The 26,811-nt window shown below is 31.5% G+C and overlaps 1 protein-coding gene across 14 annotated transcripts in view; it reads left to right on the forward strand.

The window, feature by feature from the left end:
- The window catches only part of LOC124369196 (calcium-dependent secretion activator), a 368,545-nt gene that overhangs the window by 314,409 nt on the left and 27,325 nt on the right, over positions 1–26,811 (forward strand). For 13 of the 14 annotated variants that reach the window (XM_046827016.1, XM_046827015.1, XM_046827022.1 and 10 more), the window contains 3 exons: positions 1,644–1,760; positions 4,029–4,133; positions 7,973–8,115. In XM_046827016.1, coding sequence (XP_046682972.1) covers positions 1,644–1,760; positions 4,029–4,133; positions 7,973–8,115 — 365 coding nt within the window. Of the gene's footprint in view, positions 1–1,643; positions 1,761–4,028; positions 4,134–7,972; positions 8,116–16,697; positions 17,645–26,811 lie in introns of those variants that run through there. The other variant, XM_046827028.1, reaches the window with a different exon arrangement.

Raw genomic sequence — 26,811 nt, forward strand, 5'->3', positions numbered from 1 at the left:
AGAAACCACAGATTACAATTTTAACATTTAATTTCTAAAATTTCTGTAGAACTTGAGCCCCTGAGCTACCCTCTCCCCTATATGCCCATAATAAGGCTTGTTTGGATATTAGAACATGCAACTATATATGAACTAAGATTGCAGATGAACTTCCAATACGATAGTCAAAATACACTATGACTGCTGTAATTGGATTCTGTGATTTATACAACAGAAACCAAGTAAAGAAATGGATTCTTCGTGAAAATATTCAGAAGTGGAAGAAACAGGGGAGAGGGAAAACATACTTAATGAAGAAAAACTCCTGCAATTAAGGAGTTCTTATAAAAACTTGTTTTTTGTATAAGTTTATGCTTTTGTACAAACCATAAATTAATCATTTTCTTATGGAAAAGAACACTGTTGGAATCAGTCATTTATTTTTTAATTATATTGTAAAATTCCAGATTTATAAATAATTATTTAGTGTTAAAACTGTATGGTATGAGGATCACTCGGAAAGTTTTGAGCTATATGAAGAGTTTTTGTGCTAGACTTACCAAATATTAGGTGTGTAAGCAATCCTCTACAGCATCAATGCATTATTGAAATCTGATTTTTATTCGTTGATAACACCCAGTCATTAAATTTTTAAAATGGAGTAAAAGTATTTATGAATCTTATCAGTTTTAGCTTGTGAAGAAAAGTGATTACCGCTCAAATGTTTGTTCGCATTGAAGAATAGCCAGAAGTCGCACATAGCAAAACCAGGTGAAAATGGGGATGCTCTATCATTTTGATCTATTTTCGACCACCAAGAAAAATGTTTTCTAATTTTTAAAACCTCATGCAATTACATTCGTACTGATAAAGATATAATCCTTAGTGAAGCTTCAATCAATAAATAAATGATGTGTCTGTTCTCTTGGATAATAGGGCATGACGTTTTCTTGAGTGACGATAGAGTGCAGCTTTCTTTAATATTCGTCATCTTGAAGTGAATTTGGTTCTTCAGAACCAAAGTCAATTTTGAGACTTCAACATACAATTTTGAGACAAATCAACTTTAAAACTGTGGAAAATCATAGCCCGAAAATGCTCTATTGATATTTACATTTTTTTCAGGAAATTGATCTTTTTCCAAACAGACGACACAAGTATACTGATAAACCCAAGTTACTGTCAGATACTGATAGGCGCTCAGACAATCAGACAAGAGTTATAAGATTATTGCAGTATGCATTCTCTGCCGGTATCTCAAAACATTCAGAATGACGCTCGTATAGCCTCATAAAATACATATTCTGCAAAGTGCAAGTAAGACCGGTGGCACAATACAGTATCAGTGACAACTGTACTACTTTTTAAAGATACAGAGTGTAGACTCTCTGTACCCATTATTTGTTATAATTAGTAAAAAGTTCTACCAATATTGTATTTTTATTTGAATAAGAAACATATCAAAACCACTAATGTATAATGAACTGTATTTTTCTAAATTAGGTATTTAGGTATTGTTGTTTTCAGGTGTGATATTTTTAACTCTTCTAATAAGGTATTGGTTTTTTTATGGTAAAGTCATGGTCATTTGTTTTTGTAATCCATTCTGAGCATAACCATGTACATGTTTTTCTGTATAACATTTACATTTTCTATTTGTGCAGAATGTGTCTGGATCAGGGAAGGATATGGGTCACGCCTACGTCAACTTTACGAGAAACTGTTTAGAACAAATTAGAAGCAAAGTTAATGATGATCTATGGATTCTCAACTTTTTTGAGGTCAGTGATCTAAATTATGTACAATTTAACGATATGTTTTGTTTTCAAAATCTGGTTATAGCATTTTCAATACCACTATTTTAAATGTTTCCAAAAGTTTCAAAAGTGTAAACCTAGTAGCACATATATCAACCACCTGTTTCCTCTCTACAGACCATATTCCCAGATATGCATTGCCAGTTTTAATAGTTCTCAGTAAAGTATAGGAACAATCCACATTTGGGCTAGTCCTATGGAACTTATATCATTTACATTCCATCTGGCACACATGTGGAACACTTGATCTATGGTTTGTTGGTCTGTGTGCAACATCCTTGCTTTTTATTCTAGTCCATCAAACTGATTGTTCCAATGGAAAAGGGTGTTACATGGTAGCACGTATTAAGTTTGAAAAGTAGTAATATACTTAAGTCTCTGTATTCTGTCTAGAGAACTCTGAAGGATTGTAGACTATTTATCGCTACAAAACAATTAATATAGCTGACTTTTACCACCCCGCTACCTGCCAGCCCTAAAAATCACAATTGCTCCATGGTGTACATAAACTACATTTTATGTATTGAATATTATACATGTTATCTCCATCAAAAAATAAATAAAACGAGTCTGACCATGGCATAAATGTGACAGGGTAAAGTAATTTATATATTTTTAGCTTTATTATTTCATAAGTCCGTCATATTTAAACTCATTTTCTTTATTTTCTTATTAAGATTATATATCTAAAAACTGATTGAATTTGATAAGAATTAGTAAAATGGATGAATGTACATTAGGAACACAGTCAATGGCTTACAGAGCATCCTGAGCATTAGTACTGTGAATGTGTGTGTGAAAGCACTTGGACCAGTAAGGGTCTATAGTACCTCAGGGGCCATTGCTCTCCAGACAAAGTATAATTAATTATGGAAACCTGTTCTATTTTATTTATTTACTAATATTATTGAGGAAATAAAAAAATAAAAGAATTATTACTTATTGAAATAAACACTTTGAGCAGAATAAATGGCTTGATTACAAATTAATTAATGCAGCTTTTAAAAAGTAATAAAGAGACAGATAATTGTAGAGGAAAGTAACCAAAATGTATTACTTACATAGCGAATGGAAGATGAAGAAGTAATCATATGTCTAGAAAGGAAAACATGAAATATACAGCAGTTGTTATAATATTATTTGTTTTACTTTGTTGTGATTAAATCCTTTTTTATCACTATGTTAGCATTTGCATAATGACATTTCCACAATGATATTAATAAAATTACATTACACATTATTATTTAAAAACCTGTAAATGCTTGTGTTTGGGAGTGCAGATGATCGGTCTAAGTCGTTGGACTTTGAGTCTGAGTTAGAGATAGCGCAGGTTCAAATCCTGTTTGTGACCGGTGCACTTTTTATCAGTACAATCAACCTCGTACTGTATCGGCTCTCCCCTTTATTCTGTTTGATAAGATCCTCGCACAGGCCAGTGGCCCATGAGGACAGACAGAATAAGGCCTAAAGGGGGATCGGCCTCTCCTTTATTCTAAAAAAAAAAATTGTATGTTGTCGATAACTTCCAATTACTGTATATTTAGTTACAGTTGGAAATTTGTTTTAATTGTAGTTTATAACAAGATTGTATATTTTATTCATATCACATAATTAAAATTGTATAATTTCGACAATACATATTTATGAATTTGTCTGGTAATTATTAATAAGAAACTGATTTATTAATTCTGGCCATTATTAGTTATGTCACTAATGAATTTTATATGTTTTGAGGACAGATTATGAAGAATAAAGGTTGTTGCAAATAATTTTAAAGGCTTCAAATGATATAACATAATTACATTCAAACAAGCCAAAGAAAAATTGTGCAAATTTTAATTTTTTCTATTACTTAAAATGAATTTTATATTTTTTTATATAGAGCGCTTACCAAATACTTTAAAACTATAACTAATTTTTGACTTTTAAAATATTTTAAACTAGAAAAAAATTTAGGAGTGAGAATAATATGGTTTTAAAAACAATGTGTATAAACATGAATATTATAATTACGCTATTGACTGCTAGAATCGTCTTTAAGGTAAATACATTAATATAGTAATTATTAAACCATTTCAATTTTCATATCATATAAAAAGAGATTGACATTTTCAATTAAAAAAGGAGACAGAAACTCTAAATCGATTAGGTCATGAACATGCTGGGATATTGAACTGTAACTTATGTGTATTTTGTACCTTCAGTAATAATCTGCGTTTGGGTGTTTTACAGCAATGGTACACTGCACAAATACAACTGCTGTGCAACTGGTTGTCTGAGCGGCTGGACCACTCTCTACATGTCTACCAGTGTACCTGCCTTGCTCACATTGTTAAGGTACAACCTACATTCTTCTAGTTTCCAAACATGAAAAAATTCATTATTTTTAAAGTTGAATGTTAAAAATAGATTAAAAAACACACATAACCTCATTTGTGGACAAAACAAATCCTAGTTACTTCTGTGGGCGCTGTGGGCTCTTGTGCATGCCTACCACTTGTTCCTTCACATTGCTGGTATCGGTTATATTGTTGTAAATCATTGAAAAGTTCATATTCATTGATAAACAAACTGTATCAATAAAAATCGCATGATATATCAGCAGTATGATTTATAGGATCTATATTATCTTCATCACCATGCCACTGAACACGCAGTGCCGCTCATGGATTAGTTCCTCTGGTGACATAAAAAACCAGCACGAGTGGTGGAGTTGGATAGGCCTTGATAGGTCAAACAGAAGTGCATGCATGCGATCGGCACAGTCCGCCATTCCATTACAGAATACTGTTACATAAAGTACTGTTCCACTTCCACCTAACCAACTTTGTGTCACTGAAATCAGTGTTGTTTTAACCTGTGTGCTATTGTTCGTTGTGCTGCATTATTTCTAGCAATGTCGGCAAAACATAAACTTGTTGTTCTCAGATTATCTGATAAACTTAAAATTGTAGATCCATTAATAAGAGGCACAATTAGATCAATCTTAGCTCGAGAGTTTGGTGTAGGGAATTCAACAATAACTGACAAAAAAAGAACAGTGAATCTATCACAAAATTTGTGTGTGTAGTAGACAGTGAAGATGGCAGCTTGCATAGGAAAACTATGAAAACTGCAGAAAATCAGGACTTAAAAACTGCAGTTTACACATGATTCATGCAGGTAAGAGGCCAAAGCCAACCCAAAAGTGGTCCTTTGATTTGCGAAGAAGCATTGGAAATCAACAAAAAAGTAGGGGGTAGCGACGATTTTAGAGCTTCCACTGGTTGGCTGAAGCGATTTAAATCTAGGCATTGGATGAGAGAGATAGACATTCGGGGGGAAAAGCTGTCAGCTGACACTGATAGTGCTGAAAATTTAAAGAAATGTTTAAGAGTTTGCTTGTTCACGAAGGATATAAGGACAGTAACGTCTACAATGTAGACGAAACTGGATTATATTGGAAGAAAATGCCAACCCAATCCCTTTGTTTCTAAAAAAGAAATGGTAGTGCCTGGATTTAAAGCCAGCAAGTCCTGCTTAACAGCTATGGTATGCGGAAACAACACAGATGCACATAGGCTACCTTTGCTGCACATTGGAAAATCTTTGAATCCACGATGCTTTAAAGGAATAAAACAACTCTACAAAAACCAAAAAACTCATGGATGTATATTAAAATATTGATTGAGTGGTATGGCAGTGTACTCGTCCCAGAGGTTAAAAAACATCAGATGAAAACTGGGGATACTGGAAATGGGCTATTGGTAACTGATAACGCTCCAAGTCATCCCTCAAACTTTTCAGTTGACAGAGAAGATGGAAAGTTTAAGGTGATTTTTTTGCCACCAAATGTTACCTCAATCCTTCAACCCATGGACCAGGGAGTGATTGAGGCCTCCAAGCGTTACTACAGAAAAGCATTGCTTCGTAGCGTACTAATTGACCAAGAAGAAAATAAAACACTCCTTGAAATCTATAAAGATAACCTAAAGGGTGCTGTTTACATGGCTGCAGAATTGTGGGCTAATGTCAAAGAGGCTACCCTGAAAAAAGCCTGGAACAAGCTTTACCCAACATTTAACTCTGAAACTAGGCCTTCACCTGAAGAACCAAGAAATGATACCTTTGTTTCAGAAATGGTTGAGCTGTTGAAAGAGTCTTCAGGACTTGAAGAATGTGACCAAAAACATTTATGAGTGTCTAGAGTGTGATGAGGATGATCCTGGCTATGAACTCTTGACAGATGATGACATAATAGCTCAGGTACAAGAGCCTAAAGATGACATTTATAAAGACGATGATCAAGATGATGACGTCTCGGTTGAAAAAGGTCTGACCAATGAAGAAGCCTTCCAGTGCTTTGAGACTGACATTAAATGGTTTGAACAGCACGATGAATGTGATTCTGTGCAGCTGCTGTCTTTAAAACGCATATGAGATATAGCGGCAAAAAAACGGGTCTCAAAGCTTAAGCAAACAAAACATGTTCAACTTTTTATTTTAAGTTAATTTTGTACTGTTTTATCATATGTATCTAATTTTGGGTTGATTTTGTACTGTTCCTTTTTTATCTTATTTTAAGTAAATGTTTTACTGTTTCTACAATATCTTAGTCACTGAGCCAAAATTGTATTTACTGTATGTGCAGTCCCTACTTTATGTGTTACCTTCACATAATATTTTATTCTTTGTGTGATATTAAAAGGTGCTATTGTGTTTTCTAGTCCAAAAACCTGTTTTTTTTGCTGTCCCACCCATTCCCCTACCCTCAACAAAAAACTAGACATTTTTTACAGTGATTTTCTACTATCCGAAAAATCAGTTATCCAAAAACCCCCTTGCACCAATTGTTTCGGATAATCAACGTTCTACTGTACTCCCAATTATCAGTAAAATATCACTCTTTGAAAAGAAAGGAAGGATAAGATGGCCATGATGGCTCAACAATTATATGCATAATGTTTTTATTATATTAAACGTGAATCCACTCATCCTTACTCCTCAGTGATCTCTCCACAGATTAATAGTTCAGAGACCCAAGCATGCAGCACTTATGACAAATGATTTTAGTGTAAGGATAATTTACACTGTTAGCTCATGTCATTTTCACGTTCTGTAAAAGTTTTTCTTCATTAAAAGTATCTATGGTTGGTAGGTAGTACATGTAATTATCGAATAATAATTGAAACTAAGAAACATTATGTATTTTTAGTAATAATGTTTCAGACTGCTACAGAAAAGAGATTCCTGGTTAGTGTGTGGCATTTAGGTATATTCTAGGATATTACTTCATATCTGTGATCAGTATAGTAAGTTTTATCTGAATATTAATCAGTCCGACTCTGTATACTTTACTATTAATGAGTAAGTCTGCAGAAGGTATACTAGACCACAAAATTTGTGGAGGCACCCATGGTTACACACACCTGTTCCATTGGGCTGTTTGTAACAAATGTAATAATGTCCAGGAAGATTGATTACATCATATTTGGTGGAGTTAATGTCAGATAGTATGAATCTAAACCTGAATAAGAAGACGAAAACATACTATAGTAGAAGAGATGTTCAGGGCACTTAATATAACTCTATTTGCGTAGTCTTGAATATCTAGTCTATACAATGTTTTAATATATGTTGAATCAATCTTAAAATCACTATTTTTGGCAATACAATTGGACTTTCAATTCCTTAAATTTTGAAGGTATCCAGTTTGGAAAAATATACATGAAACATAAATTCTGAAGTGTGTGCTACCTCTTTTCCCAACTACTTTGTCTTGCAAATCATATTTCCTTTGCATTATATGAGGGAAAAGAATGTGGGGAATTGCTACAGATTTTCTCTTATTATTAAAAATTAATCTTAAATATTAAAATAATCTTAGTATTTATTTTAATATATTCTTATTATTTAAAAATTTCAGCCAAGTATTCTACAGAGCATTAATTGAAATTGGAATTTTCAAAAATCTTTACAATTTTTCAAAATAATCTTCAAGTCATTTGTGATAGTGGGTTCATATTCTTCAGAAATATTGACCAGCCAGCATGGCTTCAGTGATAACCTTATATAATAAAAACAACAATAATGTGATCTAGCTTTCTTTACAAGTTGACAATAATAACAAATTTCTTATATGAAGTTATTTTATAATGTTATAAATTTTACTTACAATTCTTTTCATTCATTTTCAGAAACTGTACTCAGATTTTGAGCTTCATGGTGTGACCGAAGATAAACTACTATCAAAAACATATCAAACAGTTTCTCAAAGAATGCAGACTGAAGAAGCCACGTGTGCACTTACAGAGAGCTCTGTCAGAGATCAAGATTCAGAGTAAGCAATCAATAGAAATTTTTTATTGCAAACAACACTTTTTATACTGAAATAAAAGATTATGTAGAATCACTGGAGTAATGTAGTTTTCCACACATAGAGTAATTTTTTTTCTTCAGTAGTGTATTTGTCGGAATGTCATTTAGTAATTTTTTGCTTATGCTTTCGTATTGTACGCCATTGAAGGCTTTTGAGTAGATTCTTATTTGCTTGGTAAAACATCTGATGTGATGGGTTTCAAAATTATCACAATGATTAAATCTTGATTTCGAGTCAATGCTATGTTTATAACATTAATGTGATTATTTTACATATTTAAATGTTTATCTAACAAATGTATTGTCAAAGCAATATTCAAATTGATTTTGAATTAGTAACCAAATATATTTAATGTGATGTTTTATTTACTTTCTTTTAATAATTACATTACACTTGAAACCATCTATTAAATTAAATTTTTAAAATTATTGTGTGTCAGTCAGTTTCTGGTGAGTGCTCGTTTATATTGAACAAATTGAAAGTGCAAAACTGTTTGTTATTTTAATAAAGTACACCTGGATGTTGTTCTCATGCCTAATAAAGTCTATGAGTGCCCACAAAATAATTTTTATGAGTTGTATGAATGATGTTTCTAATGACACAGCGCTGGTTACCAAATAATTATATTTTTAATGTTTCAAACCTTTCTACTGAAAATTTAATTTCTCAATTGGAGGAGGGTGTATCATCAAGTTGCCTTTAAAAAATAGGGAAACCCATTCCTTAGTGTCTTTTCAAATTTGTGTATGCGTGTTTATCCAGCTCAATTATTCATCAACAGCCTGAGTTGTTTTAACTTAAAATCTGTTTATTTATTTTATAAATTGAAATCTTACAAAATAAATTCTGAGATCAATGTATTATTTTTATCATCTCTTTTTAAAATATATGTATGAGAGAACTAGCAAGGATAATTTGGGTAAAAAGGATAGGATTTTTGGTAAGTATAAACTATAAGAAGTTGCTGTTGCAAATTTCATTATTTTGGACAGATCACATGGTTAATTTATTCCATGTATTAGGGTATGATAATCACATTTCGTTTAATAAACTCATACTTTCTTATATTAGGATTATAACAGGAAAGAACCAGGACAACTTCATTCATTTTATAACCCCTAATAAGTCATAACAGAGACACTAACCTTTTTCATTAAAAATAATTGGATATCTTTTCCTGATTATAGTTTGAAGTAATATTTTTAAACTATGAAGAATATTTAATGATACTTGAAGGGGGTCTGTGATGAACATGCATTGTGACAGACATTCTAGAATACAACTTCATGGATTGGAATTTAAAATGTAAAGTTATGAAAATATAATATAATACTTTCATTATTAAAATCGTTAACCCCTGTAATTTGGCACATTAGATTAATGGAGTGATATGTTCTTTATGCAGTTGCCAACATAATAATACACAGGATTGTTGTAGACATTTAATATTGTTATGTGTTTGCTAGGCATTCTTTCCGCTATCCTGATAATTATGTTTTTACACAGCAGTTGTTGCGCCTTATCACATGGTTCTAGCAAATTCCAAAAGTGTTGGCTATGGCCAGCTGGTGTATGAAGATGATATTCCGCTGTTTTGTGGTGATATTTCTTGTTGGTATTTTGCGGCTTGCATTAATTTTTAGTTTAAGGTGTTGATTTTGACTCTTGTCCTCTGTTATGTTATATCAGTAATGTTTTTAAAATCTTTTAACCTTATGCTTGTTTGTGTTTTATTTTTCCACATCTGAAAAAAGAGCAAATAACAGTCCTTTAATAGTTTTGTTTTTGCTGTAAAACATTTAACAATGTTGAATGTCTGTAACAATCCTTTCATAATTTCAAATCATCGATCATTGTCAGTCACAAGTTTCAAACAAAAACATCAGATAAGCAATATAATATACTCTTATAGTTGAAATATATTAAAATGTTAACATACACTTCAGTTATAAAATTATAATGTTTCAAATAAAAATAATATCCCACATTAATTAGTTAAATTAAGAGCTAGCCTTTTGAGTACAAATAAGTAGGCATAATTCTGAAGCCAAAATGAAAGAAAAATGTTTTCAAATTTGACATAGGTCTTATGGAGCAAATCTCAATGTTGTATCAATACTGTTGGCTCTTAAAACTGAAATACAGTTAACATTAATCATCTGGAAGACTGGGGTGTTGCTGGAATATTACAACTTTTTATTTAATAACTTATACTAATAAGAGTCATTTCAAATAACACACATTCATTAACTACCTCTTCAAAGTATTCTTATCCACTTGCAATCGCATTTGATTTCACCTATAACTTATTTCTTTATGATTGCTTAGACAACAGGCATATGCATATCAGTTGTACTGACATACAGGTAATAAATAGAAAACATCATAGATTGTATGGTTGTGTTATAGTAAATCGTGCTCCTGTTATTGTAAATTCCAACTAATCCTTCCACTTCAAAATTGTATAGTTTGTTTTGTGGTGATTCACGTCACTTCCAATGATCCTTTCTTTGTGAAAATGAAACAAGACAACAATGTAGGTAGGACATGCCAATTTTGGCTCATGTTTTATCTGTGGTGTTGTAAACTATAATAGGTAGTGTTGCGATGATGACTCATACCACTTCAGGTTGATGCTTCTGCTTTAGGATTTTGAACATAGAATTAATGTGGATAGTGTTGTGATGATTCTGACTAATTATATTTGATGTTTCCGATGCAAAATTGTAACATTAAAACAGAGTGATTAGAGTTTTGAGGACTCAATTAGCTTCTGGTTGGTGTTTCTACAAGTTTGTATTATAAAGGCGATATGGATTCTGTGATAGTCATTTTGGATTGACTCTTTGGATGTTGGATTTGTAATATAAAGCAGGTGGTTGTGTTTAATATCTCATACCATCTCACTCACCCCATTACATCACCGTCCTTCTGAATGAAAAGTAAATATCTGTCATAATGTACATGCCACTTTTACATTCTGTGAAAATTTGACTTCCATTGATTTCCAGACCATTTAAAATAACATATCCTCTGCATATTTCCATTTAATATGTGCGGTAACCTCAGTCTCTGCTCTAGACAACAGTGGCATTTGACAAGATTTTGTAAAGCATAAAGCAAGAATCATTGTCATTTGAAACTCAAGCAATCCACATAGCCATAGTCAAGTGTCTCCTGGATTTTGAAAGAACACTGTGTATGTTTTCCAACGAGATCAACTTGTAATCTATCAGACATCAAGACCTAGCATGATATAACTTTCTTGATCTTACAGCCCATAATAAAAAAAGAATGAGAAGTAGTTATAAATGTGATTGATTTCAACTCAGCTTAGGAGCCTGGGTACAATCCTGAATTAGCAACAATATTCTCAGAGTGATCGCTTCTAAATCATACTCCACATTGCTTTTCTTATACATAACCTGATCCAGGCAGAAGAAAATCCTAAAGCTTAGAATTTCCCAAAGAGATAAAAGAGACATTTTGTGACTGTATTGATGTGGAGAGTTGCAATTACAGAATATCTTTTCAAGAAAACTGTAGAGTATTATTTTATGACACTAACAACAGTAACTGGTAAAATTAGAGAGAGTTAAGGGTTCCTCCCAAAGCTAGGTTTTCATTGTTTTTTTAGAAGTTGGTTGGTATATTCAGGGTACTTTAAACATTCTAGAATGCTCCCATCTACAGCAATCCAGTTTAGACACAGTGTTTTTCATAATTACAGTTTTCTCATGTGCTTATTTAAAAGTTCTGCCAGATCATATTCTGTATTTTTATATTGTCAGTTTTCATCAGAAGTGTATCATACTCTTTATAAAGTGTTAAAAGGCTAAATAATGTGAATGGCTTTAAACTATAAATAACTGTTACAATTGCCTAAAATAAGCAGAATAGGGGGCCAGTTTCTGAGGGACGAACAAACTTTATGGAACAGCCTTTGAAGAAATATTTCTTTATTGTTCCAACTGTTTCGAGAGAATTTGTAAGTTTGCTTCAATTGGTCCAATTTGGTTCATTTGGTCCACTAGTTAGACATCCTGGGATAGAGAAAACAAACATTGATGGATAAAACTATCAGGTATACTCATAACAAAAAGGTTTAGTTTTGTCTTACTTTTCAGAAAATATTGCTTCCCCTTCTTGTTTAACTCCTTTTCGTCCATAAACTTGGGGAATTTTCTTCTGAACAGTCATTATTCCTGACTGAATATTCTGTGGGTAGGACATATTTTTGAGTAATCTTCAAAGTTACAAAAGAAATGTCTTATTTCATATAACGTTAAATGCAGCAACCCTATTCACACTAGTGCCTTTTAATGCCTTTTGGCTGTTGCTGCTTAATTATTTCAGGATTACATCTATTTACAAATAAAGTCAATTTTTCAGCAGTCAGATATTTGTTAAAGCCTTTTAAATTTGGGTTTCAATCAAATATCTAAAAATAAGATAGATTTTAACTGTCACACCATAAAAAAAGTTTACAAAGGTTTAGGATATACAATACTCATCTAAATTCCATTCTACTTCACTTGGTTCAATTTTGTAGGGTTTATTCTGTTGTTCTGAAGCTTCTTCTTACTTTTCCTGTTTGTATTTTTTCAATGTGAACAGCATGGATAGTGTTGAGCAAAATGTCTGGAGAATATGATCATATTTCCATCTGCCTTCTACATTTTCTCCACATCTGCATAGCAAAAAATGATAAAGTTAAAGATCTAGCATTCTTTTGTTTAAAGTTTGTTATTAACGATGAAAGGTTTGAAAAGATAACAGGATTTTGGACAATTGTCATTGTTATATTTTACAAAAGGTATAACACAACTTTTCAAGGATTGGAATCTATCCTCTTCGTCAGGTGGGGGAAGTATTAATACATACAAAAATAAAGTCCCAAACACAAGTCACAAGTATGAGAATCACAATCACACATCACATCAGCACAGGCGAAAGCATGCACTTTCAACAGCTGCATAAAACACATTCAGTAAACTTTCCATGTTTTGTAAACCTGAAAATACAGAATGAGATATTCTCTGTCTAATAAGTGTATAGACTACATGAAATAGTTCCAAGTGAAGTAGCTTGATCCTATAGACATACTAAACCCTGACTTTTATGTCAAATCATGTTGAGAGGTTAAGCAGAAGGACAAGTACACTATATTCTTCCCCTATATTGTAATAATCAAAATATCCCTTGTTATTTCCAACAAAATTTATTTAATAAGCAGCTGTAGCTACACATGATACTGAGTTATTCCCTTTATTTTTCATTATACATCACAACAATATCTTTATTATAACTGTAATAAATGCTGTTTTGTGTTTACCGTTCTTATTTATAAACAGGTAGTTTCATTTGCAATAAAAAATAATGTGAAACCCAAGAATGTGGGGCAGGACTTAAAGCTAATTTCTCCATAAATTCCAGTAAATTGTTTACCAACAAATGTTTTGTTCTTAAACATCTTAAAAAAGGGTGAATTAGCATTAAAAATGTCTGTACGGGTGAAACTACTAAGTATTGGTGACTAAAAAATAGAGGTTGTTATTTTCTTCATCCAAACCATCTTAAAATAATAACAATTTTATTATTTAATCTTTTGGGGTCCATAGGTGAACTCAGTCCGACATTGCTATCTCGGCCATACCGGTCCAAGGCCGGACTCAGTCCGACATCTGTTGCAACATGAATATCTAACCAAAGAAAGTCATTCGGACTCATATTTGTTTGATGTAAGATCTCTGTAGACCTTGTGAAAGGTTTTTAAATAACCAGACACAAGTTACAGTTAGTTAAGCGTTATGTGACCATACTTCATTAACACACACTTTTTGTGTATGGTCACTAAGGATTTAGGAAATGAAAGTGGAACTCCTTGCACACCGTAATATTTTAACTTCATAATAAGATCATTATGACTTTATACAGTAAAATGCCTTACTCAGGTCACACAGAGTGGTCCAAGCAAAGGTTTTATGTTCAAAAGCTGTGAGAACATCACTTACTATTTGCTCTATTTCCTCAACATAAGATTTACCTTTTTATAATCCTTACTGAGTCATAAAAAGAATTCTATTGGTTTCAAGGAAACTACTTAGGTGGTCATATACTAAAACTTCAATAACTTTAGACTACACTAGAATCAATGAGATATGTATATAGCTCCAGGTCTATCTTAGACCATTTTTATAAATAGGACAGACCTTTGAACATTTTTAAATTGTTGAAATACTCCTTTGTTAAAACAAAGGTTTATATAATTAGTTAGTTAGGGCATTGCAGTAAGCGGTTGTATTTATTTTTGTCTCTTGCTTCATTTCTTCTATGAACAAGACTCATGTTTATACTTAAACATATCTTCCATAATCTTGTTGCTTGTTTAGATAATACAGCCTGCTTGACCTTGACTTTGACTGGTGATGTCGTGTGATGCCATTCCATTGACTGATGATAGATTGTTGTATTTAATCTCTTTGATTGTTGATTATTCTTGGTTCTTGTGAAAACCCCATATGTCATACCTTATGACAGGGTTTTCTAAAAGTTGATTACCTTCCTTATAGTATCAGTCAAACAAAAACCAAGAGCACAACCCCTTCTTTTCCTTTGATATTCCTCAGTTAGCAGCCTAGTTACCCAACCTGGGAACCAACTCATAACATTGCAAATTTTTAGAAACTGTTTTGTTTAGTTACTAATCACTTCCAGAAATTCTAATGCTAAAGTTGAAGTTGTGTACCATGGTCTTCACAAATCTTTTCATCCACTGCATCCATCGATCTCATCTAATCACTGGCCTGATTGAGGGTTCGTTATGTACATTTTTGTGTTTTTTCTAGATAGCTTTAAGTACTTAGAAAGCTTGTTACCACTCATCGCATTGGTGCCATACATTATTTATCTGCCAAGAATCTTTTAATGTTCTTACTGTCAGAAAACAAGCCACTAAAAGTATTTCACAATCGTGTTGATCAATTATTTTAAACTGACAACATTCTGCAATAATATTGATACAATTGGTGTAATATATGTACAAGGTATGCTGGGAGTCACTGTACATTGAAGTTTCAATACATGCGTGAAATTCGATTACTTACAGCGATTCGGGCCTTACAAAGAATATTTTTTACATTAAAATGTGTTTAACTGAATATTTAGAGAAAAACACATTTTTCATATTTCAGAAATGTACTTTGACTTTAATACAATAAACAAGATGTTAAATTTTTTTCAAGAAGTGTTTTTATATTAAAAATTGGAAATAGGTAATGCTCCTAAACAATCTGTAACTCCTTGTTCTACTGATTGGAAGCATGGCTAATATACAGGGTGTAACTAAACCCTGTACGGAAACTTTAGAATACTGTTACTTGGGTAAAATGAAGCAAAAAAATCAAATGCAAACCAATGGTCTCTCTTTCCACCGTACATCTGTCTGTAGGTAAGTTTTATTTAAAAATTAATAGTAAAAAACTACTGAACTGTTTAAAACTAAATTTTAACTAACCCTTTAAATTTGTATTGTGTATCAAAGAAACATTTTTAGTTGAGTTTGTTCCACTTGTTTCAAAATGGTAGATGTTTAAAAATGTTAAAGCTAGTTTACAAAAAAACAAATGGTTCCACAAAAAACCCCAAGAGAGATAAAAAATAGTGCTTATAATGCGGATCACAATACACTAATTTTTAAAGTCCTATAAGAAACAAAGAAGTTACATTGATTTGTGTGCGACAGTGGGATCGTAGGAGGTCAAATGTCAATGTAACTTCTTTGTTTCCTACAGGATTTTCAAAATTAAAATAGCATTGTAATCGACATTATAAGCACTATCTCTTATCTTGCTTTATTTTGTTTTATTTTTGTCAAACCACTTGTTTTGTTGTAAATTTGCTTTTTTAAATTTTTAAATGGGCATCATTTTGAAACAGGTGAAACAAACTTAACAAATAATATTTGTTTGCTATGCAATACTGATTTAAAGGGTTGGATAAAATTTGGTTTAAATCAGATCAGTAGTTTTTTTAATATTAATTTTTAACATACATATAGACAGATGTATGTTTAATGGAAAGAGATAGACCATTGGTTGTATTTGATTTTTTGTTTCATTTTACCCAAGGAATAATAATCCTTCCTTAATCTTTCCGTTCTATGTTTCTGTAGAGAGTTTTGTTACATTCTACATATATACAGTATATGTGACATGAATGTTAAATTATTAGTTAGGGATTTGAGAAAGTTAAAAGGTAGATTGATCATCTGATAAATGAGAGGCTGGGTTGTAACAAATGAGTGTTACATGAATGTTGCGTTAAGGATATGGTAGACTTTACAGGTTTCTTGATGTTTTAAATTAATGGGAGGCTGGGTTTTTAGATATAGGCGTGACATGAATGGTTAGGATTAGGAATTTGGGATGGCTAACAGGTAGCTTGATGGTCAGTTAATGGGAGGCTGTGTTGTTAGATATGGGTGTGGCATGAATGGTAGGGTTCGGGATGTGGGTGAGTTAACAGGTAGCTTGATGTTCCAGTGAGTGGGAGACACGCATGTTAGGGCTGAGGGCCAGCGTCTCACATCACCGAGCTGCCAGTCTCATCCGCCTGGTTCCCCGGCCTTCCACCAATGTTAACCAAAAATAACTAATATGGCTCATTCCACTATACAGTACATACCATCACCAGGCACTCATTTCATGTGTTTATAATATAATTTTTGCTAATGTTGACGAGGAATTAACTACTGTGTCAATCATATCGAAAACTATATAAAACCACAGCAAGCGCAATCACAAAAACACACACAAATTTCCAATTGATACCTAACTCTTAGTGGCAGTGACAAATATGTTAAATAACCAGAAACTGAAGTCCAAGAAATAAGTAGAAAAATTCCATCCAGGAGTGTGCGAGTACTCAGAAAAGTCAATTTATTTTTATGTTGAAGTGTTATTTTAAGTTCAATTTGATGAGTATCAATTACTTAAAATTCAAGTCAAAATCAGTTATGCATCTAAATGTTGGTGAAATAACTAAGCTGTTTGTATTATCTATTGCCAAGTTAGTACTCATCAATGTACCAGCCGGTCAGTACTCATCATTGTAGTGAAAACTAGGTTTACAAGCAAGTATATATCTTGAAAAAACCAAACTCATGGCAAGAAGGTATATGATGATAAATGAAACCATGGCCATGAAGTATACAGCTGTGCATCAGCTGAAAATGGAGCATTGCATGCTGGAAACTCTTGATACAATAGTAAGATGCAGCATGATATTACTCTAAAATTGAGTTAAGTTGATCCCAACTATATGTGGCCATATTTCAGTAACCATTTCAAATTAGATTGAATATCGTGTATAAAGACTGTGACAAGATGATAAAACATTCTGAAAGAACTATTTAATTTTATATTTACATTTGGTTTTGTTCTTGTTTGTATTTTATTAACAGTAAATGTTTTTAGTCCTATTTTTTGCTTCATACCATTTTTAAAATATTATATATGTTTTTATCATTTCTGTTTTTTTAGTTAATGAGTTTTTCAAAGTTTTGCTTATATTTGTATGTTTATTGCGTCATTACAGTACACACTAAATAATTTTATAGTTTTTGGAAATATGGACATTTGAATTTTACTTCCAAATTCACTATTTGACTTGAGTGAAAACAATGGTACTTGCACACTCCTAGTTTCAATAATTTATTATCGTCCCCGCATTTTGTAACAAAAGAATTTGTAATGGAAGTCAAACACATTACATAAATAACTCATTAAGTTTACTGCACCATTAGTATTCAATGTTACAGTTAAAAGATTTCTTACTAATATTTTTCTTATTTGAAGTAGTGACTTTTCTATAAAGCTCACTTAACCCTTATAGTGCCACAGTTGTTATGCAGGTTTTGCTTGGGAAATTTCAATAATATGTGTATATGGTAAAATGCAAGCCAGAAGGAATAAATTCATAAACATGGATTTTTATATATTTGCATGGTTTTTGTTTTGTTTTATCAATAATAATAGAATGGATATAGTGATTATATTCTAATGCACAGTTATATTATATATAAATATTTTAAAAGACAATGATATTTTCATATTTATTATTAAAAAATCAAATCTTGAAAATGTTGTAATTTTTCTTCTAACACTACCATGTTATAGACCAAAAACATTTACTGATTTCGTGCATTATATTTTTTCATTATTTTGGGTATGTAAAACACATTTTACTATTTTAATTTGTTGTACTGATGAAACAAAATTTACAAATATACAATTTTTTAGGGATACACACATATTGTTATACCAACAAAGCATATTGTTACATCTAAAAGCATATAAAACATCTAAAAAATGCATATTTTTATTTTGAAATTTGAAAAACTAACAAACTAATTTGTAAAATCCTTATTGGTTCAGACTGACTATAAATATCTTTTTATAGCTGTTTGTGTTTAATAGCATTGCCAATAATATGTTTAACTTATAAAACAGTAACTTAACTTACTAAAGAGCAGAGATAAATGTTATATTTTATGGTACAATATGATAAATAAAATGCTGCGATACAGCAAACCTTGTATAATGGTGAACAGACACTTTCCAAAACTATCAAAATATTATTTAAGTTGAGATCAGCTGGCTATAGTAGTTAGAGACTTGGATATAGTTGGAAAACAAATGCGTACTATATAAAATGCATGTTGTAAAATATATAAATCTACACGGAGCATAACTATGACATTTCTTACAACTAACATTACCAACATGCTCCGTGCCTGCTGGCACTAAAAGGGTTGACACATTTCTCTATTAATTTTTAATGTCAATATACTTTTAACACTTTGGTCAACTTTATATGTACGCAAATAAAGTATTTTTCTAAATTATTTCACATTATTTTTTGACATTAAATGAATGTTTGAGTACTGTATTCCATTATCGTTTCATACTTGTCGTTAAAAATTAGCTTTAATAAATTACTTTATCATTCAAATAAGAAAACTCTTTAAATTCATTCAAATGTTTAATGAAAAATGCTAATAAGGATACAATTGCATAGTTTTATATTGATTTAACTGTTAAAATATAACTTTAGCCATAATTGGATCATACATTTTTATTTGATTTTTTCAAATTCAATTAGTGAAACAAATACAAGTATCAATTTAACTGAGATTGATTGTAAACCATAACAATATATTTGTTAAATTTATTTAACCGATTTAAAACACGTTTAACCTAAACCAGACTAAATGACTGACACTAAAGGAAAATTCTCAAATCAATGTATTCTTATGTACAGATGAAATGCATTGTTACGTAAAACTTCGATATATATATATGAGTGAGTTTTCACATCAGTTTGTGACCTAAGATGTTTTCACAGGAATATTTCAAATACATAATTTTTGTTCAGTAAATAAACAGTTTTTTACAAGCATCTAGAAATACTTATCTAAAGGGTATCACATATTTTATTACTGTGTATGTTAAGCTTGGTTTTGCTAACATAAGCTTCTTTGATATACTATTTTAATGCTATTTTCACTTGCCTGCATGCTGTATGCAATCACTTTGTACATAGCTTTGTAGTTGAAAATTAACTCTAAGAGAGATTGTGGTGATGAATAAAGTATTTTCCATTATCCCGTTCTTGTTTTGTAGCCTAGAATGTTTGTAATTTGCCTGAAAAGATTTTGGTTTGGTTTTTTTAAGGTATAATGCACATTAGTGCTATGTGTACATAGCTCATAATTAATTTATGAAACACTTTTAGGGTCAACAGACAAAAGAAAGCGTATTTTATATGTACATTTGTCAATTTCATGTGGTGCAAGGTCAATTTTATTTCAGTTAAAGTCAGTTATAATTTGCAGTATTAAAATAATTAAAACTACAATGTCTTAATACAAACTATAACAATGTTCACTTTAATAAATTTTGTGCCTTATGGAAGATTGTTTTTATTTTCTTTAGTTTTATTATTTATGTTGTAATAAATTTATTTTATATTTTTATTACATATTTAGTATTTTATGTATAAAAAGCCAGTCAAGGACAGATAACACTGTAATATATTGTATTTATAAATAGTGTGCTAATTTGTTACTATAGTTCTTATACTATAAATAGTATACGGTGTTTCCAATGAAAGTACTAAAGTTATGTGCAGTTAAACCTCACAGAAAAACTACTAAGTTTGTATACACACTTCAATAGACAATATATAATATATTTTATTGATATGATCCTCAAGAACAGTACATAGCATCAGTGGATTGTTACGTTCAACTATTCATATATGGTATTTATATACCAGAGCCCAAAAGTACCATCTCCCCATTTTAATAATTGAATGTTTGAGAATTTTCAAATCTCTTTTTTGTAATACCTCAGACTTGGTAAAGATGTTAGTAAAACAAAACCATCAACACCAAGAAAACTTGTTATTGGGGTTGCTGTCAAAAAGCATTTACCCCATTCTCGAAAATGGGGGTTATCTGGGTGTTTTTTTTTTTTTTGTTCTCTTAGGACAAGAAGCTTATAAATTGCACTTAGTCCTGTAAGAACCTTTGCGCTGCTTCCGGAGTGACAGGATATTCAGGATGGGTAAGGTTAGGGAGTAGGTGCCGCCTCCTATCGAGATCCATGAGGAAGAATTAGGGCACTACATCTCAAAGTCGTCCCGGAAGAAGGGGAGGCCAGCTCTGAACTAGCCTCTCCAGTCAAAGTAGGCAGGGGGTGGCACACCCTTGTTGAGGTTAACAAGAACCTCTGAGGTAAGGGAACAAACCCCACCAACTCCAACAGTCATCTTCCACAGTAGACTAAACCTATCGAATTGCCCATGAACCCCAGAATCTCAACATTTGCGGTTAGTGATGTGCCGCTACTGGAGTTCAACTGGTAGGTATAAACCAGCCAGAAGTGATCCCTGCTGGGTAGTTATCTGGGTTAAATACAAGATTTTTATCAGAAAGCCTAAAATAGGGTTTCGGACATTTGCTATCGGTTATATGTTACAAAATGCGTAACACAGCATTTTGAGGCTTGAATATCTGTCCTCTTTGTCAGATGAGGAGATAATTAGTACATCAAATTTAAAACATTCAGCAATGTTCTGCCATTAAAAAAGAAGGAAGAGGAAGAAAAACAAGAAAGAAAATATTTATTACATATCCCAAATGAGATTTGACTATTCTGAATTGTTTGAAAAGTTAAGATGTAGAGTGGAACTTCTGGGACTCCTGGTTTGTGTGTGTGTGTGTGTGTGTGTGTGTGTGTGTGTGTGTGTGTGTGTGTGTGTGTGTGTGTGTATATATATATATATATTACCATAAATTCAACTGTGGAACCGTTTATAAATTAAACCGCATGTGAATTTAAACGCAGGAACTGACTTTTATTGACTACAGTAACGTTTTAGTCATTTGTAAGTTTACATATTTTCTTCATTGGGAATAAAAGGCAAACTATAACTAACTATGGCACTTCCAGAGAATTTTGTGGCTTGGGGGAGAATAATCACTCTTACTCTCAATAATCAATGTACTTTTTACAATGATTTTTATAATTTGAAACAAAAAAATCTTCACTAGTTTAGTTAAACTTTTAATAAATTATTAATAAACAGCATTTTACTTGGTAAAAATTACACAATGAATCTTACACTTTGAATAAATAATATCCTTGTGTTAATAATGAGTTAGTATAATATCATATCACTTCACAGTAAGTGAACTGTTTACTATAGATATTTTATCTGTATCTTAGAAGAAAACAGTCTCTATAGAGTCATGTTTAATCAAATGCAATAAAGTTCATGATAGTTATTGGCACCACAAGATTCTGTTGGTAATTGATAAATTTGAGAATGGATGTTAGAAAATTGCACTACTCTGTAGTATCATCTTTAGGGAATAATTATCTCAGCAAAAATCATTGTGGTGTTAGTGAAACTTGTGGTTTTTTGGAACTTAGAAACAAAATTTTAATTATTTCAATTGTATGGTTATGTTTTAAAGAAATATGTTATTCTTTTAAAAAATATTAAAATATTTTACTTATATTTTGTATAAACTGCTCCTAATCTCCCACGGCAAAAGTATGAAGAAGGGGAGGCATGGTTTGGTATAAATGGCACTGGTACAAGCACTGGCACAGTTACTCTTGGTACAAGTGCCAATGCATTGGGTGCAGCTAGGCATACTTGATGTCCTTCATGCTGAAAACATCTGTCTGAGTTTGGTTTTCAAGTTTTCTAGAATTATTATAAAAAATATAAGATTCCTATATTTAATTCTAGAAAATGTATGTTTTTAAACAATCACATTCATTTCATCCTTCTTTGATGTATTCACGTCATGTCCACTGGAAGCTAACGTGTTGTCATACATTCCTGAAATTGAATATAAATCATAATGATTGAAAGGCTTGAAGGGATATGGGCAGCCTGTATCATTTTAACATTTTAATTGTATTACATGTTGTTCATTCATCTCAAGACCATTTTATATTTAACTAAATAATTCTTTACTGTTTGTAACTTGATTTTGTGTTCTAGTTATTTTTTTCATTGCAATGAAACCAGATTCCATGACAATTGATTGTGCATGACAAGAAATGAATGGCCTGAACATTGTACTTTGAAAACAATGTCAATGACTGTTTGTCTTCATACTTGGTCACCTCTGCAGCTTATAGATTACTCAACAAAGTCACTCCTCTTACTGAGTGTCAGAGATGTACAGGTTGTTGTCTCTTTTAAAGACCCTATCGGATATACATCATACTTCATCAGTGTCAAATTGTACCATAGTCCAAGTAACATAAGATAAAGTCACATTCAGTCTCATGTATTTAGTGTGGCCACCTTGAGTGCAGTGGCAATCTCAACATATGTCTAAAAGTTCGGCACTGGGCATCCAAATATTGCATTCCCCCTATCTTAGATATTAATATTGGAAGGCAGCTGATCTAATTGTGACTTGACTGTACATAATCCTAATTTGGAATTCTAAGAGAAACATTGATTGGAGTAGTTTCATTCAAATTCTTCCTAACTTCTCCCCCATTTGTTGAACTGTTGATTACTCTAACCCATCATTTATCCTCGAGATACTTTGTAAACAGCACTTCTCCACTGTCATGTGTAAGTTTTCTTATACCAAGCAATCCACTTCTGAACTTATTCTGAGAAGGACACTGCCGTAATAACCAATATACAGGATTTGCAACCTGTCAAACTTTAAACTAGGGGTAGTAAAAGCCAGTGAGAGGATGTGCTCCATCTGACACTGTAACCTGGAAAAGCCTGTGAGCACATCCTTTGCTAGCTGTAACCATCACTAAACCAAAGCACACAAAGTTCACATTGTATCAGTAATGTTCACCTTGTATTGTTCCAACTCTCCCATTTACTCATCTTTTTAAGTTTTTACATAGATCTAGTCTTTAATAATCAGTTTTTACAATAGGAAAAGCCATCCCAGAAAAAGTTCAGCCTAGAAGAGTGTAGTTAGACCTCGTTCAGCTTGGATTGACTATTATGAAAAGGTCCTAAAGGAAATAAGAAAAACTCTAAAATCATATAACGAGAACAGAGACATTTTTTATTTCATTACATTGATAATCTTAAGTGGCAGGATCACAGGAGAAAAGTAAAAAAATGTTGAAATCATCGTTTGACTGGCCACTCCACAAAATTATGGGATTGAACTGCAGCCTGTCCCTATTTCAACTTCCAATAGTTGTGTTAGCCTACACAAGTACAGTAGCTGTTACTCAAAGACCATACCTGAATTATATAAGATCAAGAGTTCCTTTGCTTCTTAATTGAATGACTAATTACTGACATACACACAAAATATTAATGCTATCAATGTTTCTTTGTACTCCTTGTTTTTTATATACTCATCTAAAATTGGATTTAAAATAAAATAACCAAGGCCTTCCTATTTTTATTTGTTCTCTTTTTTATTATTTATTCTCTTGTTAGCCTTGATAATAATCTTAAAGTATAAGGTATAAATATGTTATAGTGCAGTTAGTGTAAAAAACTTCTCATCTTTCTTTTGTGCCTACGTCTGTGGACCCTAACTGTGTGATTCTAGTTCATTTTTGGTATGTTTTACATGACCACTAGTACATAATAAATACCAAAGATTTGTTAACTGTTGTTACATGTCAAAAGATAACTTATTGTCACTATGTAGTAGCAATAAGAATAATTTAAAATTATAAAACAGCATGTGTAAAAAGCTTTACAGCATAATAAATAATAAGAATTTGTTAGCAGTCATAGGATGTCAACAAAATGTCTTATTTCAATTATTGGTATGATGTATTAGCAATAAGAATGACTGAACATAATTAAATTGTATATTATACAACATGGTATAACATAATTTGTGAAATAATGTTGCTGTTGATGTTGTTTATAGGAAACAGACACCCTTTCATTCATTTTCAGCTCTTCATTGAATCTACAGTGTGTTTTCTTTTACTATAATCAGATGCATAACAGGAATGTAATTTTGCAATTATCGGATCAAGGCATTAAAATTAGCAAAATGCTCACCTGCTTATTGTGAGATTGATTTGTCTTTGATCGGCATCTGACTGTGTTTCCATTTAAAATAAATGAATGAGTAAAGCTTGAGTATAGCATGCATGGTATGCAATTTGCAGTTTGGTTTGTAAATTGTAGCACTGTATACACTACAACTAAAGTCTTTCGTCACTCACCATGCTAGAGTACTAGAGTTTCTCAATATTTGTTGTTTTTCTCCAGTCAGTTTCAGATAGAAGTAAAGTTGTATTATTATAATATAAATGTAATAAACAGTATGATATGTAGCTGAGTATATCAGAGCTTAACTGTAGAGAGTAGAATTTTGAAAATAACCAATGATGTAATTAATGTATAGAATTATGAACAATATTTGACTCAGCTGTTTGTTATACAGATTTTTGTGAGAGTACTGTGTAACATTTTCATGTTAAGACAATAAAGTACTTTCAAATAATACAATACCAGGTAATATGAGTATAAAGCAAATTAACTCCATTAATAAGAGTTAAGGTTTTAGTCAGTTTCTCACACAATCTTATTTTTTGAAATTAACCTAAACCATTGGTTAGTCTACACAGAACATCTAGAGCAGTTTGCATCATTTATATCCCTGTATAGGTGCCATTTTAACACTTTAAGATTTGTTGTCAACTTTAATCAGCTTCGTTTAAACTCTTAATTAACATTACAATCTAATGGCACCCTCCTTACAATAGTTTTTGTTTTTTTAATAATTTTTTTCTAAAATTAATTGTCAGATTTAATAGTGAACCTGTTGTTCCATATATCTAATTTGAATGTGTATGTGATTAAATCAATAACCAGATATTTTATCTGCCCCAAGTGTGTGAAATAACAATTTTCATGTCCTACTGTCTATTTTTCTGAGGAAAACATACTTTATATGTAAATTCATACATATTACTTCTCAATTTTCATATACCTTAGACAGGTTCACCTCTGGTTAATTAATACTTGTCTAATTGGTCTATTCTGGAAACATAAACTTTGATTCTGTTACTAACATTTTTGAAACATTATGAAAGAAAAAGAACTTTTCCTTTTAAAAAGAAAGTAGCTCAGTTCAAGTTAAAGAATCAAATCTCTACCCACTGATTTTAGGTGAGATGCTCAGCAATAATCCTTTGATTATTATTGATCAACAGGTTTGTTTTTTTACATCAGTATTAAAAGGCCTGAGGATAAGCAACCAAGCCTGTACCTGAGTGAATAGCACTTAGGGTGGATGAGGCTGCAATGGGTGACAGAGACGAGTTTTTTTATCTTCTGTGGAAGACACTCCTAGGTCCTTCAATTTATTTTTTATCTTTTGGAGTTGCATTAGACTTCCGGCTTCCAATATAACATGTGCATTACAATAGTTCTAACTTTACTCAGCTATTATAAAATTATTTCGTAAGTCAGCATATTTGAAAAGACAATAAATTCTGGCATTTACTAATTATTGTAAAGGTGCATTTTGGTGAGGTGGAGGAATGAGAACATATATGAATCCAACTACACCTAAGGTTTCACCACTGCTTTCTTTTAATTCAAGAATACTTTTCAAGACACATTAGCTAGAAGCTATTTATTGTACTAAAAGAGTACTATTACCAATGTTTTATTGCCTACACGTCTATATTTTGTGTCTATTGCTTTTTTTTAGTTTTAATTTCAAACATTATTAATTTTTAAATATTAAACTTGATGTCTCATCATTGTTTTTCTTAGTTTGGTTGTTGTTGACATATATGCCATTTATACGAGGAGGTCATTTATAATTTTATCACCGACACTAGTAAACACAACACATGCTTATATTTCTTTATATAAATATGATTCTTTTATTGGTGTTCTTAAAACAAAATAAACAATATAAAATTAACTTTTAAGTATACATATATAGATAACATCTAAACTTCAAATGACAATACCACATTCTAAATATTGTAAAACATAAATGTCCTACAATGCCATTATTAATTACAATAATATTTTTCATTTAACAAAATAATCAGATATAACAATATTAAATTTGCCCAGGAAAATTATGTGATATCA

Source organism: Homalodisca vitripennis, chromosome X (genome assembly GCF_021130785.1).
Source record: "Homalodisca vitripennis isolate AUS2020 chromosome X, UT_GWSS_2.1, whole genome shotgun sequence".
Classification (NCBI taxonomy): Eukaryota; Metazoa; Arthropoda; class Insecta; order Hemiptera; family Cicadellidae; genus Homalodisca; species Homalodisca vitripennis.